The sequence below is a fragment of the Salvelinus sp. IW2-2015 genome, linkage group LG11 (genome assembly GCF_002910315.2).
Source record: "Salvelinus sp. IW2-2015 linkage group LG11, ASM291031v2, whole genome shotgun sequence".
Lineage (NCBI taxonomy): Eukaryota > Metazoa > Chordata > Actinopteri > Salmoniformes > Salmonidae > Salvelinus > Salvelinus sp. IW2-2015.
Window position 1 is genome coordinate 41555886 of NC_036851.1, and position 18895 is coordinate 41574780.

At 43.7% G+C, this 18895-nt stretch overlaps 1 protein-coding gene across 1 annotated transcript in view; it reads left to right on the forward strand.

The window, feature by feature from the left end:
* Positions 1–18895, forward strand: part of rhobtb3 (Rho related BTB domain containing 3) — a 32473-nt gene that overhangs the window by 2060 nt on the left and 11518 nt on the right. The window contains exons 3-6 of the mRNA XM_023997150.2: positions 10106–10298; positions 13773–13930; positions 14368–14476; positions 15836–16240. Of these exons, the coding sequence (XP_023852918.1) occupies positions 10106–10298; positions 13773–13930; positions 14368–14476; positions 15836–16240 (865 nt within the window). The remainder of the gene's footprint in view (positions 1–10105; positions 10299–13772; positions 13931–14367; positions 14477–15835; positions 16241–18895) is intronic.

The window sequence follows — 18895 nt, forward strand, 5'->3', positions numbered from 1 at the left end:
GGACAGAGAAGAGCTTGGACTGGGCTGAGCGGGAGCTGCCTTCCCGTAGGGGTGGGAGGGCCAAGAGACCAGAGGTCGCAGAACGTAGTGCTCGGGGTATAGGGTTTGTGGGTGTAGGGGCAGTTCCTCTGGCTGCTCCGTAGGCAAGCACCATAGTCTTGTATTGGATGTGAGCTTCGACTGGTAGCCAGTGGAGTGTGCAGAGGAGTGGGGTGACATGGGAGAACTTGGGAAGGTTGAAAAGCAGGCAGGCTGCTGTGTTCTGGATAAATTGCAGGGGTTTGATGCACAAGCAGGGAGCCCAGCCAACAGCGAGTTGGCAGAAGTCCAGACTGGAGATGACAAGTGTCTGGATTAGGACCTGCACCGCTTCCTGTGTGAGGTAGGGTCGTACTCTACGGATGTTGTAGAGCATGAACCTGCAGGAGCGAGTCACTGCTTTGATGTTTGCAGAGAATGACAGGGTGTTGTCCAGGGTAACGCCAAGGTTCTTTGCACTCTGGGAGGGCGACACTGGGGAGTTGTCAACCGTGATGGAGAGGTCTTTGAGCGGGCAGGCTTTCCCTGGGAGGAAGAGATGCTCGGTTTTGTGAAGGTTGAGCTTGAGGTGGTGACACCCAAGCTGAGATACCTGCCAGGCACGCAGAGATGCATGTTGCCACCTGGGTGTCGGGGGGGGGGGGGGGGGGGGAGAAAAGTAGTTGAGTGTCATCCGCATAGCAATGATAGGAGAGACCATGTGAGGATATGACAAAGCCGAGTGACTTGGTGTATAAAAAGAAGAGGGCATAGAACCGAGCCCTRGGGGACACCAGTAATGAGAATACGTGGTGCAGACACAGATCCTCTCCACATCACCTGGTAGGAGTGGCCTGCTAGGTAGGATGCAATCGAAGAGTGTGCAGAGGTTGAGACGCCCAGCCCTGAGAGGGTGGAGAGGAAGATCTGATGGTTCACGTTTCTCGAAGGCAGTGGATAGATCTAGGAGGATGAGGAAAGAGCGTTAGCTTTGGCAGTGCGGAGAGCCTCCGTGACACAGAGAAGAGCAATCTCGGTTGTGTGGCACGTCTTGAAGCCTGACTGGTTAGGTTCAAGAAGATCGTTCTGAGAGAGATAATGAGAGAGTTGATCAGAGACAGCATTCTCAAGTGATTTGGAAAGAAAAAAAAGAAGTGATACAGGATAAAGCATGCCTATCTATATAATGAATAGGAATTGGGTGGGTTGAGATTATTAAATATAAAAGCACTACACCTCTCTCTAAAAGCTTCACTTATTCAAACGTTTTACTTGAACCCTAAATGGTTCTCAAGTAGATTACTAAGAAAAGTTAATCCATTGTTTAAAAATGGCCTTTTTGCCTTTGTGCAGATTACCATGTCACATTTTCGATTAATTGAAAATGCTACTTTTTCAAAGTTTCTCTCTTTTTCAAACAAGCATTGCAGAGCTGGCTACAATTTCAATTTCATTCCAATGAAAAGATAGAACAAATATTACAACAAATATTATGGCTGAACTCAAATGTGCTGGTTGATAAAATACCTGTATTTATAAGAAAGATGTTTGTAAAGGTATATTGTTCTTAAATTATATTGTAAATTGGAATGGTAGAGTTATGTGCTTCATGGAGTTATCAGAATTGTATGGGAAGGTCTACTCAATCCAAGAGTACAACCAATTGATTACAGCATTACCCCCAAAATGGAGGAGGCAGGTGGCAGGAGGAGGCGGTAGGGAACTGGTCTGTCTGCCCAATATAAAGGATCAAAACTGGCGAAGGAATAAAAATGGCATAAATAGGAAAGTATACCAGTTTCATTTGATGACCAGGATGTTGACAACTGTGCCATACAGATTGCAAAGTAGTTGGGAAGAGATTTTTGATGTACCGATTCCATGGTACAGGGTGTATGAGTTGATATATAAAACGACACAAGATTCAAGACTTCGTGCTTTTCAGCTAAAATTATTATATAGAATTCTTGTCACCAGCAAAATGTTGAATATTTGGGGCATAAAATCATTGAAGCTCTGCAGATTTTGTTTTAAGAATACAGAATCAATAGACCATTTATTTTGGTATTGCCCTCAGGTAGCCTTTTTCTGGTCTCAGGTTCAGGAATGGCTGAAAATGCATAGCATTGATCTAAAATTGACCCTAGAAATAGTACTGTTAGGAGATCWGGAGAGACCGGGTCAGTCAATTACTAATATACTAATACTCTTAGTAAAAGTATTTATCTTCAACAACTCTGTGGATTCTATTCAATTAGATAGATTGAAATTGTACGTTAAACATCACAGCACAGTTGAAAGATATGTTGCGTAGAAATCCGAAGAGGGTGGCCAGCAGAGATAGGTGGGATGGGCTGAGGGAAGCTGAGGGTTGGGATGTGGGTGGAATTGGAGACAAGTGGGAGTGGAGTTGCTGTGAATGATGGTCAAAGATAAAAGTCAAAAATAAAGTCAAAATAAAACATAATAAAAAGTAAGTTTGAATGACACTGAGAGGCAGTGTTTTTACAGCTAATGCCGGTTTGCCAGAGGCTGATGCCGTGCAGGTGTTTGTACACATGCATATACACACACACTCTCATTCAAATACACACATACACGAACACACACACACATGTGTAATAGTGCCAGACATGCATTCAAACATATACAGTTGGCATCGCTGTTATGATTTTAGTCGTCCTTGATGTCCTTTGTTTATTTTTAATATTTGTAAATGTTTTTGCATTGTTGTTTGTGAGAAGATCTCCAGAGATGGTTTGGAGAAGGGAGGAGGGGATGGGATCAATCTGGCAGGTTGTTGGGCGGCCAGACCTCACTAGTCAAAGGATTTTGTCTGGAGAAAGAGGGAGAAAGAAGTCAAGGCGTACGGTAGTTCTGTGTCAGCAGGACCAGTGGACTCAATAGGCTGAGTGAATGAGGAGCAGATGTCGTCAACCTTTTTTAAAAAGTGGTTGATAAAGTCATCCTCAGAGAGGGAGGAAGGAGGGGGTGGAGGATTAAGAAGGGGTGAGAAGGTGGAAAATAGTTTCCTAGGGTTAGAGGAAGAACCTTGACATTTAGAGGGATAGAAAGTGGYTTTAGCAGCAGATACAGAGGAAGAGAATGTAGAGAGGAGGAAGTGAAAAGATGATAGGTCCTCCGGAAGTTTACCTCCATTTTCGCTCAGATGCCTGCAGCCTTGTTCTGTAAGTTCGCAATGAGTAACTCAGCCATGGAGCAGGAGGGGAGGGCCAAGCCGGCCGGGAGGAAAGGGGGCAGTGCGAGTGACTCATAGGATGCAGAAAGGGAGGAGAGTAGGGTCGAAGAGACAGAATCCGGAGAAAGGAGGGAGAAGGATTTAGCAGAAGGGAGAGATGATAGGATAGAAGAGTAGTGGGAGATAGAGAGCRAAGATTATGACGGCGCATGACCATCTGGGTAGGGGCTGAGTGGCTAGGGTTGGAGAAAGGGAGACAGAAACGGAAAGAAAGTAATGATCAGAGACCTGAAAGGGGGTTGCAGTGACATTAGTAGGAGAACAGACTCTAGTAAAGATGAGGTCAAGCGTATTGCCTGCCTTGTGAATTGGAGGGGATTGGGAAAGGGTGAGGTCAGAAGAGGTAAGGAGGGGAAAAGAGAGATCTGGAAATGTCAGGAGGTTGAAGTCTCCAAGTACGAAGAGTGGTGAGCCATCGTCAGGAAATTTGCTTATCAAGGTGTCAAGCTCATTGAGGGACTCTCCAAGGGCACCTGGTGGGCGATAGATGATAACAATGTTATGCTTGAGTAGACAAGTAACAGTGACAGCATGGAATTCAAATGAGGAGATGGACAGGTAAAAGAGGGAGAAAAGAGAAAATCTCCACTTAGGAGAAATTAGTAGCCCTGTGCCACCACCGCGACGACCAGATGCTCTTGGTCTATGAGGGAAAACGTAGTCAGATGAAGAGAGAGCAGCTGGAGTAGCAGTGTTCTCTGGGGTGATCTGTCAGGGCAAAAAAGTCAAGGGACTGGGTAGCATAGGGGTAGCATAGGCTGAGATGAACTCTGCGTTCTTGACTGCAGATCGGCAGTTCCAAACACGGCCAGAGACCTGGAGTTTCACATGGGTTGTGTGCATAGGATACACTAAATTACACTGAACAAAAATATAAACGCAACATGTAAAGTGTTGGTCCCATGTTTCATGAGGTGAAATAAAAGATCCCAGAAATGTTCCATATGCACAAAAAACTTATTTCTCTCATATGTTGTGCATACATTTGTTTACATCCTTGTTAGTGAGCATTTCTCCTTTGCCAAGATAATCCATCCACCTGACAGGTGTGGCATATCAAGAAGCTGATTAAACAGAATGATCATTACACAGGTGCATCTTGTCCTAGGGACAATAAAAGGCCACTCTAAAATGTGCAGTTTTGTCACACAACACAATGCCACAGATGTTTTGAGGGAGTGTGCAATTGGCATGCTGACTGCAGGAATGTTCACCAGAGCTGTTGCCAGAGAATTGAATGTCATTTTCTCTACCATGAGCCGCCTCCAACGTCATTTAGAGAATTTGGCAGTACATCCAACTCKGCTCACAACCGCAGACCACGTGTATGGCGTTGTGTGGGGGTGAGCGGTGTGCTGATGTCAACGTTGGGAACAGAGTGCCACATGGTGGCGGTGGGGTTATGGTATGGGAAGGCATAATCTAAGGACAACGAACACAATTGCATTTTATCGATGGCAATTTGAATGCACAGAAATACCATGATGTGATCCTGAGGCCCATTTTTATTAAGGTATCTGTGACCAACAGATGCATATCTGTATTCCCAGTCATATGAAATTCTTAGTGTAGGGCCTAATGAATTGATTTCAATTGACTGATTTCCTCATATGAACTGTAACTCAGTAAAATTGTTGCATGTTGCGTTTATAATTTTGTTCAGTATAGAAGGGTTGCAGCCAAGGGCTGGGGAGTGTCTGTAAAGCCTGCAGGGAGAGGAGCAAACAGGGTATAGATAAAACGCATACAGTTGACAAAGCTACAAAAGAACAAAAGGAAATCATCAGAAAATACACTATATAAACAAAAGTRTTTGGACACCCTTCAAATTAGTGGATTCGACTATTTCAGCCACAAACAATGCTGACGGGTATAAAGTCGAGCACACAGCAATGCAATCTTCATAGACAAACATTGGCAGTAGAATGGTTGTTACTGACAATGGCATTTGATATTTTCAGTGGTATTGTTAACAAACACACCACCATAAAGAAAATGAGAATTAAACAGGTTCAGCCCCTGGTTCGACCGTGATTTTGCAGAGTTCTCCACCTCAAGAATTGGATTTGGTGAAAGGTTCAGTACACGCATACTCAGGCTGACTGACTATCGTTCAGGCAAATTAGAAATAGGTGCACTCAGGCTATACGGAAGGCCAAAGTTAGTTACTTAAAGGAGCAGTTCTTTCTCTGTGGGTCTAACCCCAAGAAGATCTGGAAACGGTTAATGACCTGGAGAATAAACCCTCCTCCTCACAGCTGCCCATGTCCCTTAATGTTGATGATGTGGTTGTTACTGACAAAAAGCACATGGCTGAGCTCTTTAATCACCACTTCATTAAGTCAGGATTCCTATTTGACTCAGCCATGCCTCCTTGCCTGTCCAACATTTCCTCATCTCCGACCCCTTCTAATGCGACTATCTCTGATGCTTCTCCCTCTTTTCCCCCTGCCCTGTTACAAAGTTTCTCCCTGCAGGCAGTCACTGAGTTCGACATGCTAAAGGAGATCCTTAAACTTGACCCCAAAAAGCCATCYGGGTCAGATGGTTTAGACCCTTTCTTCTTTAAGGTTGCTGCCCCTATCATCGCCAAGCCTGTCTCTCCTTTCTGGGGAGGTTCCCATTGCTTGGAAGGCAGCCACAGTTCGTCCTTTAAAGGGGAGATCAAGCTGATCCTAACTGTTATAGGCTTATTTCTATTTTGCCCTGTTTATCAAAAGTGTTGGAAAAACTTGTCAATAATTTACTGACTGGCTTTCTTGATGTCTATAGTATTCTCTCGGGTATGCGATCTGGTTTCCGCTTAGGTTATGGATGTGTCACTGCAACCTTAATCAATGAAGCCACTATTGCCCTTGATTCTATCTAAGCAATATTGTGCTGCTATTTTTATTGACTTGGCCAAAGCTTTTGATACAGTAGACCATTCCATTCCTGTGGGCCGGCTAAGGAGTATTGGTGTCTCTGAGGGGTCTTTGGCATGGTTTGCTAACTACCTTTCTCAAAGAGTGAGGTGTATAAGGTCAGAAAATCTGCTGTCTCAGCCACTGCCTGTCACCAAGGGAGTACCCCAAGGCTCGATCCTAGGCCCCACGCTCTCCTCAATTTACATCAACAACATAGCTCAGGCAGTAGGAAGCTCTCTCATCCATTTATATGCAGATGATAGTCTTATACTCAGCTGGCCCCTCCCTGGATTTTGTGTTAAATGCTCAACAACAAAGCTTTCTTAGTGTCCAACAAGCTTTCTCAATCCTTAATCTTGTTCTGAACACCTCCAAAACAAAGGTCATGTGGTTTGGTAAGAAGAATGCCCCTCTTCCCACAGGTGTTATTACTACCTTTGAGGGTTAAGAGTTTAAGGTAGTCACCTCATACAAGTACTTGGAGTATGGCTAGACGGTGCACTGTCCTTCTCTCAGCACATATCAAAGCTGCAGGCTAAAGATAAATCTAGACTTGGTTTCCTCTATCRTAATCACTCCTCTTTCACCCCATCTGCCAAACTAAACCTGATTCAGATGACCATCCTACCTATGCTAGATTACGGAGACATAATTTATAGATMGGCAGGTAAGGGTGCTCTCGAGCGGCTAGATGTGCTTTACCATTCGGCCATCAGTTTTGTCACCAATGCTCTTTATAGGACACTTCACTGCACTCTATACTCCTCTGTAAACTATACCCATCGCAAGACCCACCGGTTGATGCTTATTTATAAAACCCTCTTAGGCCTCACTCCCCCCTTCTGGGATATCTACTGCAGCCCTCATCCTCCACATACAACACCCGTTCTACCAGTCACATTCTGTTAAAGGTCCCCAAAGCACACACATCCCTGGGTCGCTCATCTTTTCAGTTCGCTGCAGCTAGGGACTGGAACGAGCTGCAACAAACACTCAAACTGGACAGTTTTATCTCAATCTCTTCATTAAAAGACTCAATCATGGACACTCTTACTGACAGTTGTGGCTGCTTTGACGGATGTATTGTTGTCTCTACCTTCTTGCCCTTTGTGCTRTTGTCTGTGCCCAATGTTTGCACCATGTTTTGTGCTGCTACCATGTTGTGTTGCTACCATGCTATGTTGTTGTCTTAGGTCTCACTTTATGTAGTGTTGTCTCTCTTGTTGTGATGTGTTTTGTCCTATATTTATATTGTATTTATTTTTTATCCCAGGCCCCCGTCCCCGCAGTAGGCCTTTTGGTAGGCTGTCATTGTAAATAAGAATTTGTTCTTAACTGACTTGCCTAGTTAAATAAAGGTAAAAAAAAAGAAAAAAAGACCCGTACTGAAGAGCTCAGTGACTTTCAACGTGGCACTGTCATAGGATGCCACCTTCACATCAAGTCAGTGTTAGAGCTGCCCGCTCAACTGTAAGTGATGTTATTGTGAAGTGGAAACATCTAGGAGCAACAACGGCTCAGCCACGAAGTGGTAAGCCATACAAGCTCACAGAACAGGACTGCCGAATGCTGAAGCACRTAGCGTGTAAAAATCGTCTGTACTCAGTTGCAACACTCACTACCGAGTTCCAAACTTCCTCTGGTAGCAATGTCAGCACAAGACCTGTTCGTTGGGAGCTTTATGAAATGGGTTTCCATGGCCGAGCAGCCGCACACAAGCCTAACATCACCATGTGCAATGCCAAGCGTCGGCTGGAGGGGTGTAAAGCTTACCAGTTACCAGCTTACCGGGGCAGTGGAAATGTTCTCTGGAGGGATGAATCACGCTTCACCATTTGGCAGTCCGACGAATGAATCTGAGAATGGCAGATGCCAGAAGAACGCTACCTGCCCAACTGCATAGTGCCAACTGTACAGTTTGGTGGAGGAGGAATAATGTTCTGGAGCTGTTTTTCATGGTTCGGGCTAGGCCTCTTAGTTCCAGTGAAGGGAAATCTTAACTTTACAGCATACAATGACATTCTAGACGATTTGTCTAGAACTTTGTGGCAACAGTTTGGGGAAGGCCCTTTCCTGTTTCAGCATGACAATGCCCCTGTGCACAAAGCGAGGTCCATACAGAAATGGTCTGTCGAGATGGATGTGGAAGAACTTGACTGGCCTGCACAGAGCCCTGACCTCAACCCGATCAAACACCTTTGGGATGAATTGGAACGACGACTGCAAGCCAGGCCTAATCGCCCAACATCAGTGCCCGACCTCACTAATGCTCTTGTGGCTGAATGGAAGTAAGTCCCCACAGAAATGTTCCAACATCTAGTGGAAAGCCTTCCCAGAAGAGTGGAGGCTGTTATAGCGGCAAAGGGGGGACCAAATCCATATTAAAGCCCATGATTTTGGAATGAGATGTTCGACGAGCAGGTGTCCACATACTTTTGGTCATGTAGTGTAACTAGGTACTAGGCAAGATAAGTGAGAGAGTGGTGTGGAGCCTTCCTCTCTTTCCTTCCTCAAATAACTTCACAGAGCAGTCTTTGTTTTCCCAACGGTCTTAGTATTTCCGATGAGACCGCCTCTTACAGCTGCTGCTGAGCAACCAGGGGAGACTGAAGTACTAACACTAATTGCTAATTGCCTAGCAGAGGTGAAGAGCAAAGCTCCCAGTATTAATTGATGATTGCCTAGGAGAGGAGAAACCACTCCCCCTCCAATACAGCAACTGATTACCAAAACAAGTCACAAAGTGCCCTGCACCTTATTCCTGGTTGATGTTATGAGCGGTCAGCAGTTCACACATCAAGTAGGCTACTGTGAATTCAGGCAGCAGTTAAAGTGGATGGCCCTTGCAAATGAAAAGACAGTACTAAACAACAACAGATAAAGACAAAAAATATACTTATCACTCCTGGAGATGTATCCTAGAGATATTAGGAGTCCTCTAGCTATAGAATGAAGCACCTTAGAGAGCTATTTATAACTTGTCATAAATGTCCAGATCAACTAGGCATTGTCAGCTACGTTTTGTAGCTAGGTTTTTTAGCCCATAGATTTTGTAGTAATGTTCAAGTCACTCAAATATCACGAGTACACATTAGACATGGTAAAATGTATAGAATTGCAAGAAAATATGTTTTAAAACTGCAACATTTTCTCTGCACCCCATGACAAAATGTTTAGAATGGCTGGAAATAGGCAGACCATTGTCTTCTCCACAACGATGGCTAATCTTTTCCCTTTCAGGATAGATTTGATTAGTGGAGACAGACGGAGGTTATCAGGGGCCAAGCCAAGCCAGTCCAATAAGCAGGCAGGGAAGAAAGGCCTTTGTTTTGTCACAAGACCATTGTCATCATAAAGGAGTTAGTGAGTCACTCTGCCAGCCACTGTTGATGTTTGWTTACCCGGCTGGCTTGATTGTGACGCGTGCTCTTGAGATGTAACCGCATTTTGAATTCCAAAACCGTTTTTAGCAAGGACAGCGGAACAAATCTAACCACTTCTCTGAGGGCGTAGATGAGATAGCATGTAATTAAGCATACCACAGCTACTGTTACTATTTTCAATCTTTTTCCAGTATAAAACCTTTGGGGCCTGTTTGGTTTAGGCCAGACCTGGGTTCAAATTCTATTTGAAATCTCTTAAATATGTGAGCGTTGGCTTTAGCCTGCCTGCAGTATCAGATGGGTGGKGTATAACTTTTTGAGGCCACTCTATTGGTTCCTTTAAGACAGGCAAGCTGAATCAAGCACAACTAAGGAAATTGAAATGATTTCCAAAATATTTGAACCCAGGTCTGATGGAGACTGATTGCAAGTCTCAATTTGCATTTCTTTTTAGTCCAGGATGAGGCTTAATCTGGGTCCGGGAAATGTCCGCTATAATGTTCATGCATTACTAATGAGATTGGTGTGTGTGTGGACAGGATCTATTGGACAGTGACTGGGCCAGCGTGCGGAGCGTTCTAGAACAGGCTGACATCCTTGTTATCAAGTACTCGGTCAACGACAAGCTGGCCTTCCAGCAAGTGCGCAACGGATACGCCCCTAGACTTCGCCCCCTCCTACACCACTGGGGCATGCCTGTTATTCTGGTTGCTGTGGGCGCCCGCCTAAACGGTGAGATAACATTGGTCTATCCTCGACCACAACACCATTTTGTCCCGTTGTGTTCTTGTGCTATATTTTGTATTGCCGTGTACCAGTGACGGTCAGTGCCGTTTCAGATGAGGGAGGACAATTTGTTTTATGAGCGTGGCCTTATTTCTATTACAACATATTGGGTGACTGTCATCATATTCCATTCACCCAGTTAAATGTAACAGCGGTAGGTTTAGGCTACTACACTACATCAAATGTTCCCTATACCCATCATGAGGTTGCAACAACCTAGCCTATGAATGAAAGTTTACAACGTAGTTGCACACAGGTTGAGAGACACATTTGAGGTGACAAACAGTGACACATGGACAGACAGTGACATTCAATACCGCCTTGCACACTCTTGCCTGCATCTAGCTGATCTAGGGTGTAATCCTTAGCCCTACAGTTGCAAACAAGAGTTTCTATTGGACAAATTCAGGTATGTTTATCCCCGTTTTGTGCCGTTTGCTTCTGTTGAAGAAACGTTTTTCAACAGAATTGGCGGAATGAATACACCCCTGATCACACGCACACACAGTTCACAGTTTCATAGCAGCCACGTTGTATTCCTTCTTGCGTCTACATTATGCACTCTCCTCCTTTCACCTCTTCCCATCGCCTGTGGACTTCAATGCACAACACATCAGCTTTATGGGACCAAGCGGAACATTTTTTCCAAGCCAAACCGCTACACACAGCCTAGATCGTTGTCACCATATTAGCTAAAGTAACGTCATAGTCAGCTAGGCTAATAGAACTAACGCGTTCGTGAACTCGCTACAATCATGCAGTAACGTTACAGTGTACAGTCAGTAAGCAGTTACCCCGGCAGGCCCCGGTGGCAATAAATTAGTAAAACCAAAAGCTTACCTTGACTTGGAACAGTTCCAGTGTTTTGTTGGATAGTCATAGCCACCTAGCTAACATAGCAACATGCTCTGTTTGAGCAGGGTGTTTTTGTAGGCTAAACTAGCTAGCTGCATTAGCTAGCTAAGTAAGTGAAACTGAAAAAAATGACACACTCTCTCTCTCTCTCTCTCTCTATTTCTCTCTTGCTTCTCCTTCATTTAGGAATAAATTCATTTGTTAAAAACTGTTCAACTATTTTCTTTATCTCCCCTTGAGTCAACTACCCACCACATTTTATGCACTGCAGTGCTAGTTGGCTGTAGCTTATGCTTTCAGTACTAGATTCATTCTCTGATCCTTTGATTGGGTGGACAACATGTCAGTTCATGCTGCAAGAGCTCTGATAGGTTGGAGGATGTCCTCCGGAAGTTATCATAATTACAGTGTAAGTCTATGGCAGGGTGTGAGAAACGTGAGCCTCCTAGGTTTTGTATTGAAGTCAATGTACTCAGAGGAGGACAGAAGCTATCTGTCCTCCGGCTACACCATGGTGCTACTCTGTAGAGTGCTGTTGAGGCTACTGCAGACCTTATTTGGAAAATAGTGTGTTTTAATCAATTATTTGGTGACGTGATTATATTTAGTATAGTTTTATCTAAAAAGTTGAACTTTTTAAATGTTTTAAAATGTGTATTTTTTTATTAAATTCACTGAGGAGGATGGTCCTCCCCTTCCTCATCTGAGGATCCTCCACTGCCATGTACTTACCACATGCCAGGTTGTCATTGTCTTTATTAATCTGCCTGGTTAAATAAAGATGACATTTTGTATAATGAGTCGAGTGGGGAAGTTTTGCTCGGCAGTCTTACAATCCATTGCAGTCAATGGTTCACTCAAAGCACTTTTAGAAACACTGACATTGACTGGATATGAGGCCTCTCACACCAGTCATAATAGGTTATGGCTTCCAACCATGTTAATGCCATCTGACATAACTCTGTTACGATGCAATAAACTGAAACTAAACTAATATCATCCAAAAATATAATCTATAGCATTTTGTGTCTTTTGAAAGTATGGCTACATTACATACTGTAGGAGCAGAGGAAATAGCTGAAGGAGTGGATTTGTCTTTTCAGTTAAGAGGATGATTCTCATTTTATGATTAAATCTCAAACAGGCCCCAGGCTTTTGCATCTAAGTAAAACGTCTTCATGGTTTAAACAACAAACAGTCCAAACCCTGACACACACACCCACACACACTTTGTGTGGTACAGTGACACCTGGTATCACCCAGGTCAGTGGTGTTAAACTAGCAAAGTATTAACCATCATGCCCACTTTAATGTCTATGCTTCTGTGTGTCCCCATCTTTTTTATTTCAGTGGTGTAAACGAATACACCACATTCATGATGGGTTATTTTTAGCTTGGTGAGATGCTTTAAGATCTTGCCAGAGCTTCATTGCAAGATCATAATAGTATTTGATAACTCTTTGGTGGTGAGAGAGGGGGCTTGTGGGATGGTGGTAGATCTGACACCCTGTTTTTGTATTGTTTTGTCACTGCTTTATTGTCTGTGCTAAAGCTATCCCCAAATGAATGTGGTGGATGACAGCTGTGTGCAGTTGTTTCCTGTTGCCTTGGTTAGGTGACTTAGGGCAAAATCATTGCAGCACACATCACACACACACGCACAAACGCACAACAGACAGTGTCTACCTTTCACTCTATGCCTGCAGTTTTATTAGCAGAGTGATTTATTCCTTGCATTTGGCACTGAGCAGACCGCCCCACTCTGTCTCGCTCTCTAGCTCCTTCACCACGTCTTTTTACTTCTCCCTACATTTCCCTCTTAAATGTAATCCAGAGTCCACAGACACAGAGATGCGATAATCCGGCTTCCCATTGTGACATAGCTGCGTGGCTCTGAGTCCACCATCCGCAAGGGACTCAAAAGCCCAAACGCACACCTCCCCAAAAATCCCAACCAACACGGCTCTGCGTACGTGTACTCTATTAATTTGAATGRGGTGACTGTTGGAGAAATTGCTACACCGCACTGAGAATTCGAAAAGTATGAACGGTCCAATATTCTAGAACACTGCTGTGCTTACAAGTACACATTTAGGATTCTGATAGATGCGTAATTTTTTCTTTATATTCTCGCTCTCTGACTTTGTCTCTCTGCATGTAGGCTGAAGTATGCATATGCAGGGTATGTCTATGCATGCATTGTAAATCCATCTGAATGTCAGTATGTGCTTATATCTATGATGGATAACATATAATCGTGAGATTTTCTGCTGGAAGTTTTGTGGGTGGTACCGTGTTTTTGTGCACTGAGTGTGTGTACATCACAGGAAGTTGGTGGCACCTTAATTGGGGAGGACGGGCTTGTGGTAATGGCTGGAGCGGAATTTGTGGAATGGTATCAAATACATCTAACACATGGTTTCCATGTGTTTGATGTCATTCCATTCGCTTTGTTCCGGCCATTATTATGAGCTGTCCTCCCCTCAGCAGCCTCCTGTGGTGGACATTTAGAGGAGGTACATTTCATCCTGTCTCACTCACCTCTCCTGTCCTCTCACTGTCTAGATGAGGGGCCCCCCTGCACATGCCCCCTATGTGCATCAGACTGGAGCAGCTGCGTCCCCCACAGCGAGGGCCTGCAGCTCTCTAGGGACCTGGGGGCCACTTATCTGGAGCTACCCTCCCTCAACCATGTCTTTGTGAGCCGCTACTTTGGCAGCGTGGTGAGTGTCGGCATCTGCCAGTTATGAAGTGATCATTGTTTGATGGTGTGATTTATGACTGGTGTGTGATCAATGTTATCATTCATCATTGATGATGTAGAGCAGGGATGCAATGCCAGGCCTCAGGGGCCTGATTGGTGTCAAACCTTTGCCCCAGCTAACTCCATTAATCAACTAATCATATGATCTTCAGTATAGAATGCAATTAGCTGTGTTTGCTAGGGGTCGGGAAACAGTGTCACACCACTCCAGCCCCTGAGGACTGAATTTGCTCATCCCTGATTTAGATGCCAGAGTATTATGTTATTGGCCATAGTGCTAGTGGAGATAAGAATGGGACTGGATGCTGTGTGATTATAAAATGTTTTAATTATGTCACAATTTTATCTTGGTGTGTATGTTTATGCTAACTAGGGTGTGTTTGTGTATGTATTCAGCTGGAGTACTTCATGATTCAATGTTTGAAGCAGAAGGCCAACGACCGTCCAGAAAAGAGGCGTGGCAACAAGCTGAATGAGCCCCGCCCCCCTCATCTGGAACAACCAGGTGAGAGACTGTAATACTAGAATAGGGGCAACTTTAAATCAGTTCTATGTGTATATTATATCAACTTTACTTGTGGTGTTCCTCAGGGTATAATTCTCAACCCTTTCTATTATATCAACTTTACTTGTGGTGTTCCTCAGGGTATAATTCTCAACCCTTTCTATTATATCAACTTTACTTGTGGTGTTCCTCAGGGTATAATTCTCAACCCTTTCTTGTTCTCCCTGCACATGCTACTGTTGTTATAAACATGCCACTAGATGTTTTGAATTATACATATATTTTTTCTTCTGATAATCACCCAACTATATGTGACTACATTTTAACCAATCAATTACACAGTTGGGTGTTTTAACCAAATGTATAGTAGACACAGCATAGTCAAATTACAAAATGTATACAGCTGGACCAATCTAATAGATACCTTACTTTTGGGGGATTTATTTAGCTTGGATTCAAGATCTGTGAGATCTGAGATGAGAATATCAGGACTATTTTTAGCTCATGAGATTAATTAGGAATTATGAAAAGAGAGTAATTGTGCATATCCAAACATGCCAGAGGAGCTGAATAAATAATTGGGGAGTTTCCTGCCCAAATGGGATCTTCGACTGAAGGTTAGTGAAAATACATCATTATACAGGTGACCTGACGAAGATCATATCATGCTGGTTGAAACGTTGTTTAAACTTTGTCGCTGTATCTTAAGCTTCAGTAGATGATCACATTTTGGTTGTAGAAAACTGTGATTGCACATTTGCTTCCTTTTCTCAATATAGAACATAAACTTTCACTGCTTTATCAAAGTTTAGAATTATCTTTTAGTCAGCCCCTCRCCCTATAGGGTTCATTCTTTGTTTGTTTATTCCTGTGAATGTGTAGTACAAATACTACACCTATCTGTGTTCATGTACAGAGCACACGGCTAAGCTACAGTAAACATACTAAATATAGCAGCCTTGCCATTTAGCCACTATGTTTGATGAACTTTGACTTGGTGATTGACAGCGAAGAGCAGCACTGCCAAAGTAGGTGGGTGGGTGGGTTGACTTGCCTGGGGCCCGTCCAACTCTACTTAACTCTCTCTCGCTCTGTAGTGCAACATCCATTAAATATGAAGTGCATTGATTCCTGGAGAAGCTTTCCTGTAAACCAGGCTAAAACTGAGTGGCAATAAAAAAGTGATGAGGTGCACAGGGGTGCAGCGTGGATTAAGCAGAAATAGGATTATAATAGGACATTGATTTACCTTAACACTGTCTCTGTTTACCTTCCAGCTAATACTCTGCTTTTCCCTCATCCCCTCGCCCAACTCTCTAATCTCTCTCTTTCTCTCCCTCTCGCCATCCATCCATCCAGCACGTCTTCCGCCCATCCGAGTGGAGGAGTCCAGCTTCTCTCAGGACCTACAGTGGCTGCTGGAGCGCGGCGTCCAGTTTGCCGATGTAGCCTTCTACGCTGGGGACTCTGGGAAGGAGCTGGGCTGGGGGCATGCCGCCGTCCTCTGTGCTGTCAGCCCCTACTTCAGACAGCTGTTGCTGGGGCCCAAGGCCAGGGAAAGGCCCATCTCTCGTTGCGCCTGCCGGGGGGACGGCCGGGGAGACGGGGGACCCCCATCACTGCTCTCCACCTGGGATGGGGGTCTGGGCAAAGAGGACGGGTTGCGGCCTGATGGGCATCTGGCTGGACGGCTATCACGCCTGGTGGTAAAGGACCCGCTGCTGTGCCTGTGCCTGTGGGAGACGCTCATGTTCCTCTACCGAGGTAAACTACTGGTTCAAGTACTGTTTGCTATAAGCACATGGAGCAGAGATAGAAAGCGAGGCTGTAGCTACAGTGGGCTCCAAAATTACTGGCACCCCTGACTGGCCTGCACAAACAATACTTAAAAAAATATAAACAATATAATTATAGAGATAAACTCAAAATACCAACATGTGAGAAATACTGTACTTTAATGTTTCAATGGAACCCACCAAAATCATACAATTATTTAATACAAAATACATTTCACCAAAATCAAGGTTTCATAATTATTGGCACTCCTCATTTAGTACTTAGTGCCACCACCTCTGGCAAGGATAACAGCATGGTCTTTTCCTGTAATGTTTGACAAGGTTAAGGAACACATTTGGAGGGATTTTGGACCATTCCTCTATGCAGATCCTTTCAAGATCCTTCACATTCTTGGGTTTGYKCTTATCAACTGCCCTCTTCMACTYAGCCCACMGGTTTTCGATTGRATTGAGGTCCGGCGACTGAGATGGCCATGGYAGAACAWTGATTTTGTTGTCACAGAACCATWTCTGTRTGGATCTTGAGGTATGTTTTGGGTCATTGTTGGAAAGTCCACCTACGGCCAAGTCCCAGCCTTCTGGCAGAGGCAACCAGATTGTCAGCCAAAATTGCCTGGTACTTGGTGGAATTCATTATGCCATCAGTCTTAACCAGTGCCCCTGGACCTCTGGAATAAAAACAGCCCCAAAACATCACTGACCCACCACCATATTTCACCGTGAGTATGAGGTGCCTCTCCTTGTATGCATCTCTGTTTCGACGCCAAACATGCTGATGCTGTATCTGACCAAAACGTTAAATTTTGGTCTCATCTGACCAGAGCACCTTCTTCCAATCATAATTTAAATTACGTTTGGCAAACTCCAAGCGCTTGCGTCTGTGTCTTGGGGTCATTAAGGGCTTTCTTCTGGCAACCCTTCCAAAGAGCCTGTGGTTGTGGAGGTGGCGTCTGATAGTGCTTTTTTAAATCTGGTGACCCCAAGACGCCACCAAGGCCTGCAATTCTTTCACAGTGATTCTTGGGGATTTTGTTGCTTCTCTCACGATCCCCCTCCCTATCCTGGGGGGCAAAATGCATTTGCGTCTTCTACCCATGAGGTTTTCAACTGTTCCATATCTTTTTACATTTTTAATAATTGCCCCAACACTGCTCAGTGGTATATTCAGTCGTTTGTGGATCTTCTTTACCAGATTAATGATTAATTAATTCATTACCAGATTAATGAAGGTCTACGACCATCTGTCTTTTTTGAACTGCCAGTTCTTTTGTTTTCTTCATGATGTTGGATGACAAAGGGATATTGCATGCGTGTTACCTCATTTTTATAACCTAGCAAAAAAGGAAGTGATGTAATGGCTCAATATACGTAGTTCCTTGACACTTAGATACACTTAAATAAGTGGAATTTAATTCCTGGTTTAATTTTGGTAGATGTTATTTACAATAATATTTAAGGGTGCCATTCATTTTGAAACCTTGATTTGGAAGACATTGATTTTTAATTAAATCAATTAATTATTTAGTTGGGTTCCATTGAAACATTAATAAAGTACAGTATTTTTCACATGTTGGTATTTTGAGTTTCTCTATAATTATATTGTTTATATTTTTTTAAGTATTGTTTGTGCATTGCCAGTCAGGGGTGCCAGTAATTTTGGAGCCCACTGTAAGTGAGATAATGTTGTCTTCTTTTACAATGGATAATTTACCATCACTGTATGAAACCTACTGCTACGACTATCTGCAGTCTCCATTCTGTGTGTTTCTAATCTAATTTTATTTGTCACGTGCCGAATACAACAAGTGTATACTTTCCCAACAATGCAGTTAAAAATAAAATTATCAAATAGATAAAAATTTAATAATAAAATACACAATAAAATAACAATAACGAGGCTATTTACAGGCTGTATACAAGGAGCACTGGTACCGAGTCAGTGTACTGGGGTACAAGGTAGTTGGGTGAATGATTGAGGTAATATGTACATTTAGGTTAGGTGATAGTACTTTAATCAATGTACATGTACACTATATATACAAAAGTACGTGGACACCTCTTCAAATTATTGGATTTGGCTATTTCAGCCACACCTGTTGCTGACAGGTGTATAAACTTGAGCACACAGCCATGCAATCTCCATAGACAAACACTGTTAGTAGAATGGCCTTACTGAAGAGCTCAGTGACTTTCAACATAGTACCGTCATAGGATGCTACCTTTCCGACTGGTCAGTTTGTCAAATTTCTGCCCTACTAGAGCTGCCCCAGTCAACTGTAAGTGCTGTTATTGTGAAGTGGAAAAGTCTAGGAGCAACAACGGCTCAGCCACAAAGTGGTAGGCCACACAAGCTCACAGAATGGGACCGCAGGGTGCTGGAGCACGTAGCGTGTAAAAATTGTCTGTCCTCAGTTGCATCACTCACTACTGTGTTACAAACTTCCTCTGGCAGCATCGTCAGCACAAGACCTGTTYGAGCTTCCTGAAATGGGTTTCCATGGCCGAGCAGCCGCACACAAGCCTAAGATCACCATGTGCAATGCCAAGCATCTGCTGGAGTGGTGTAAATCTTGCCGCCATTGGACTATGGAKCATTGAACACACGTTCTCTGAAGTGATGGAT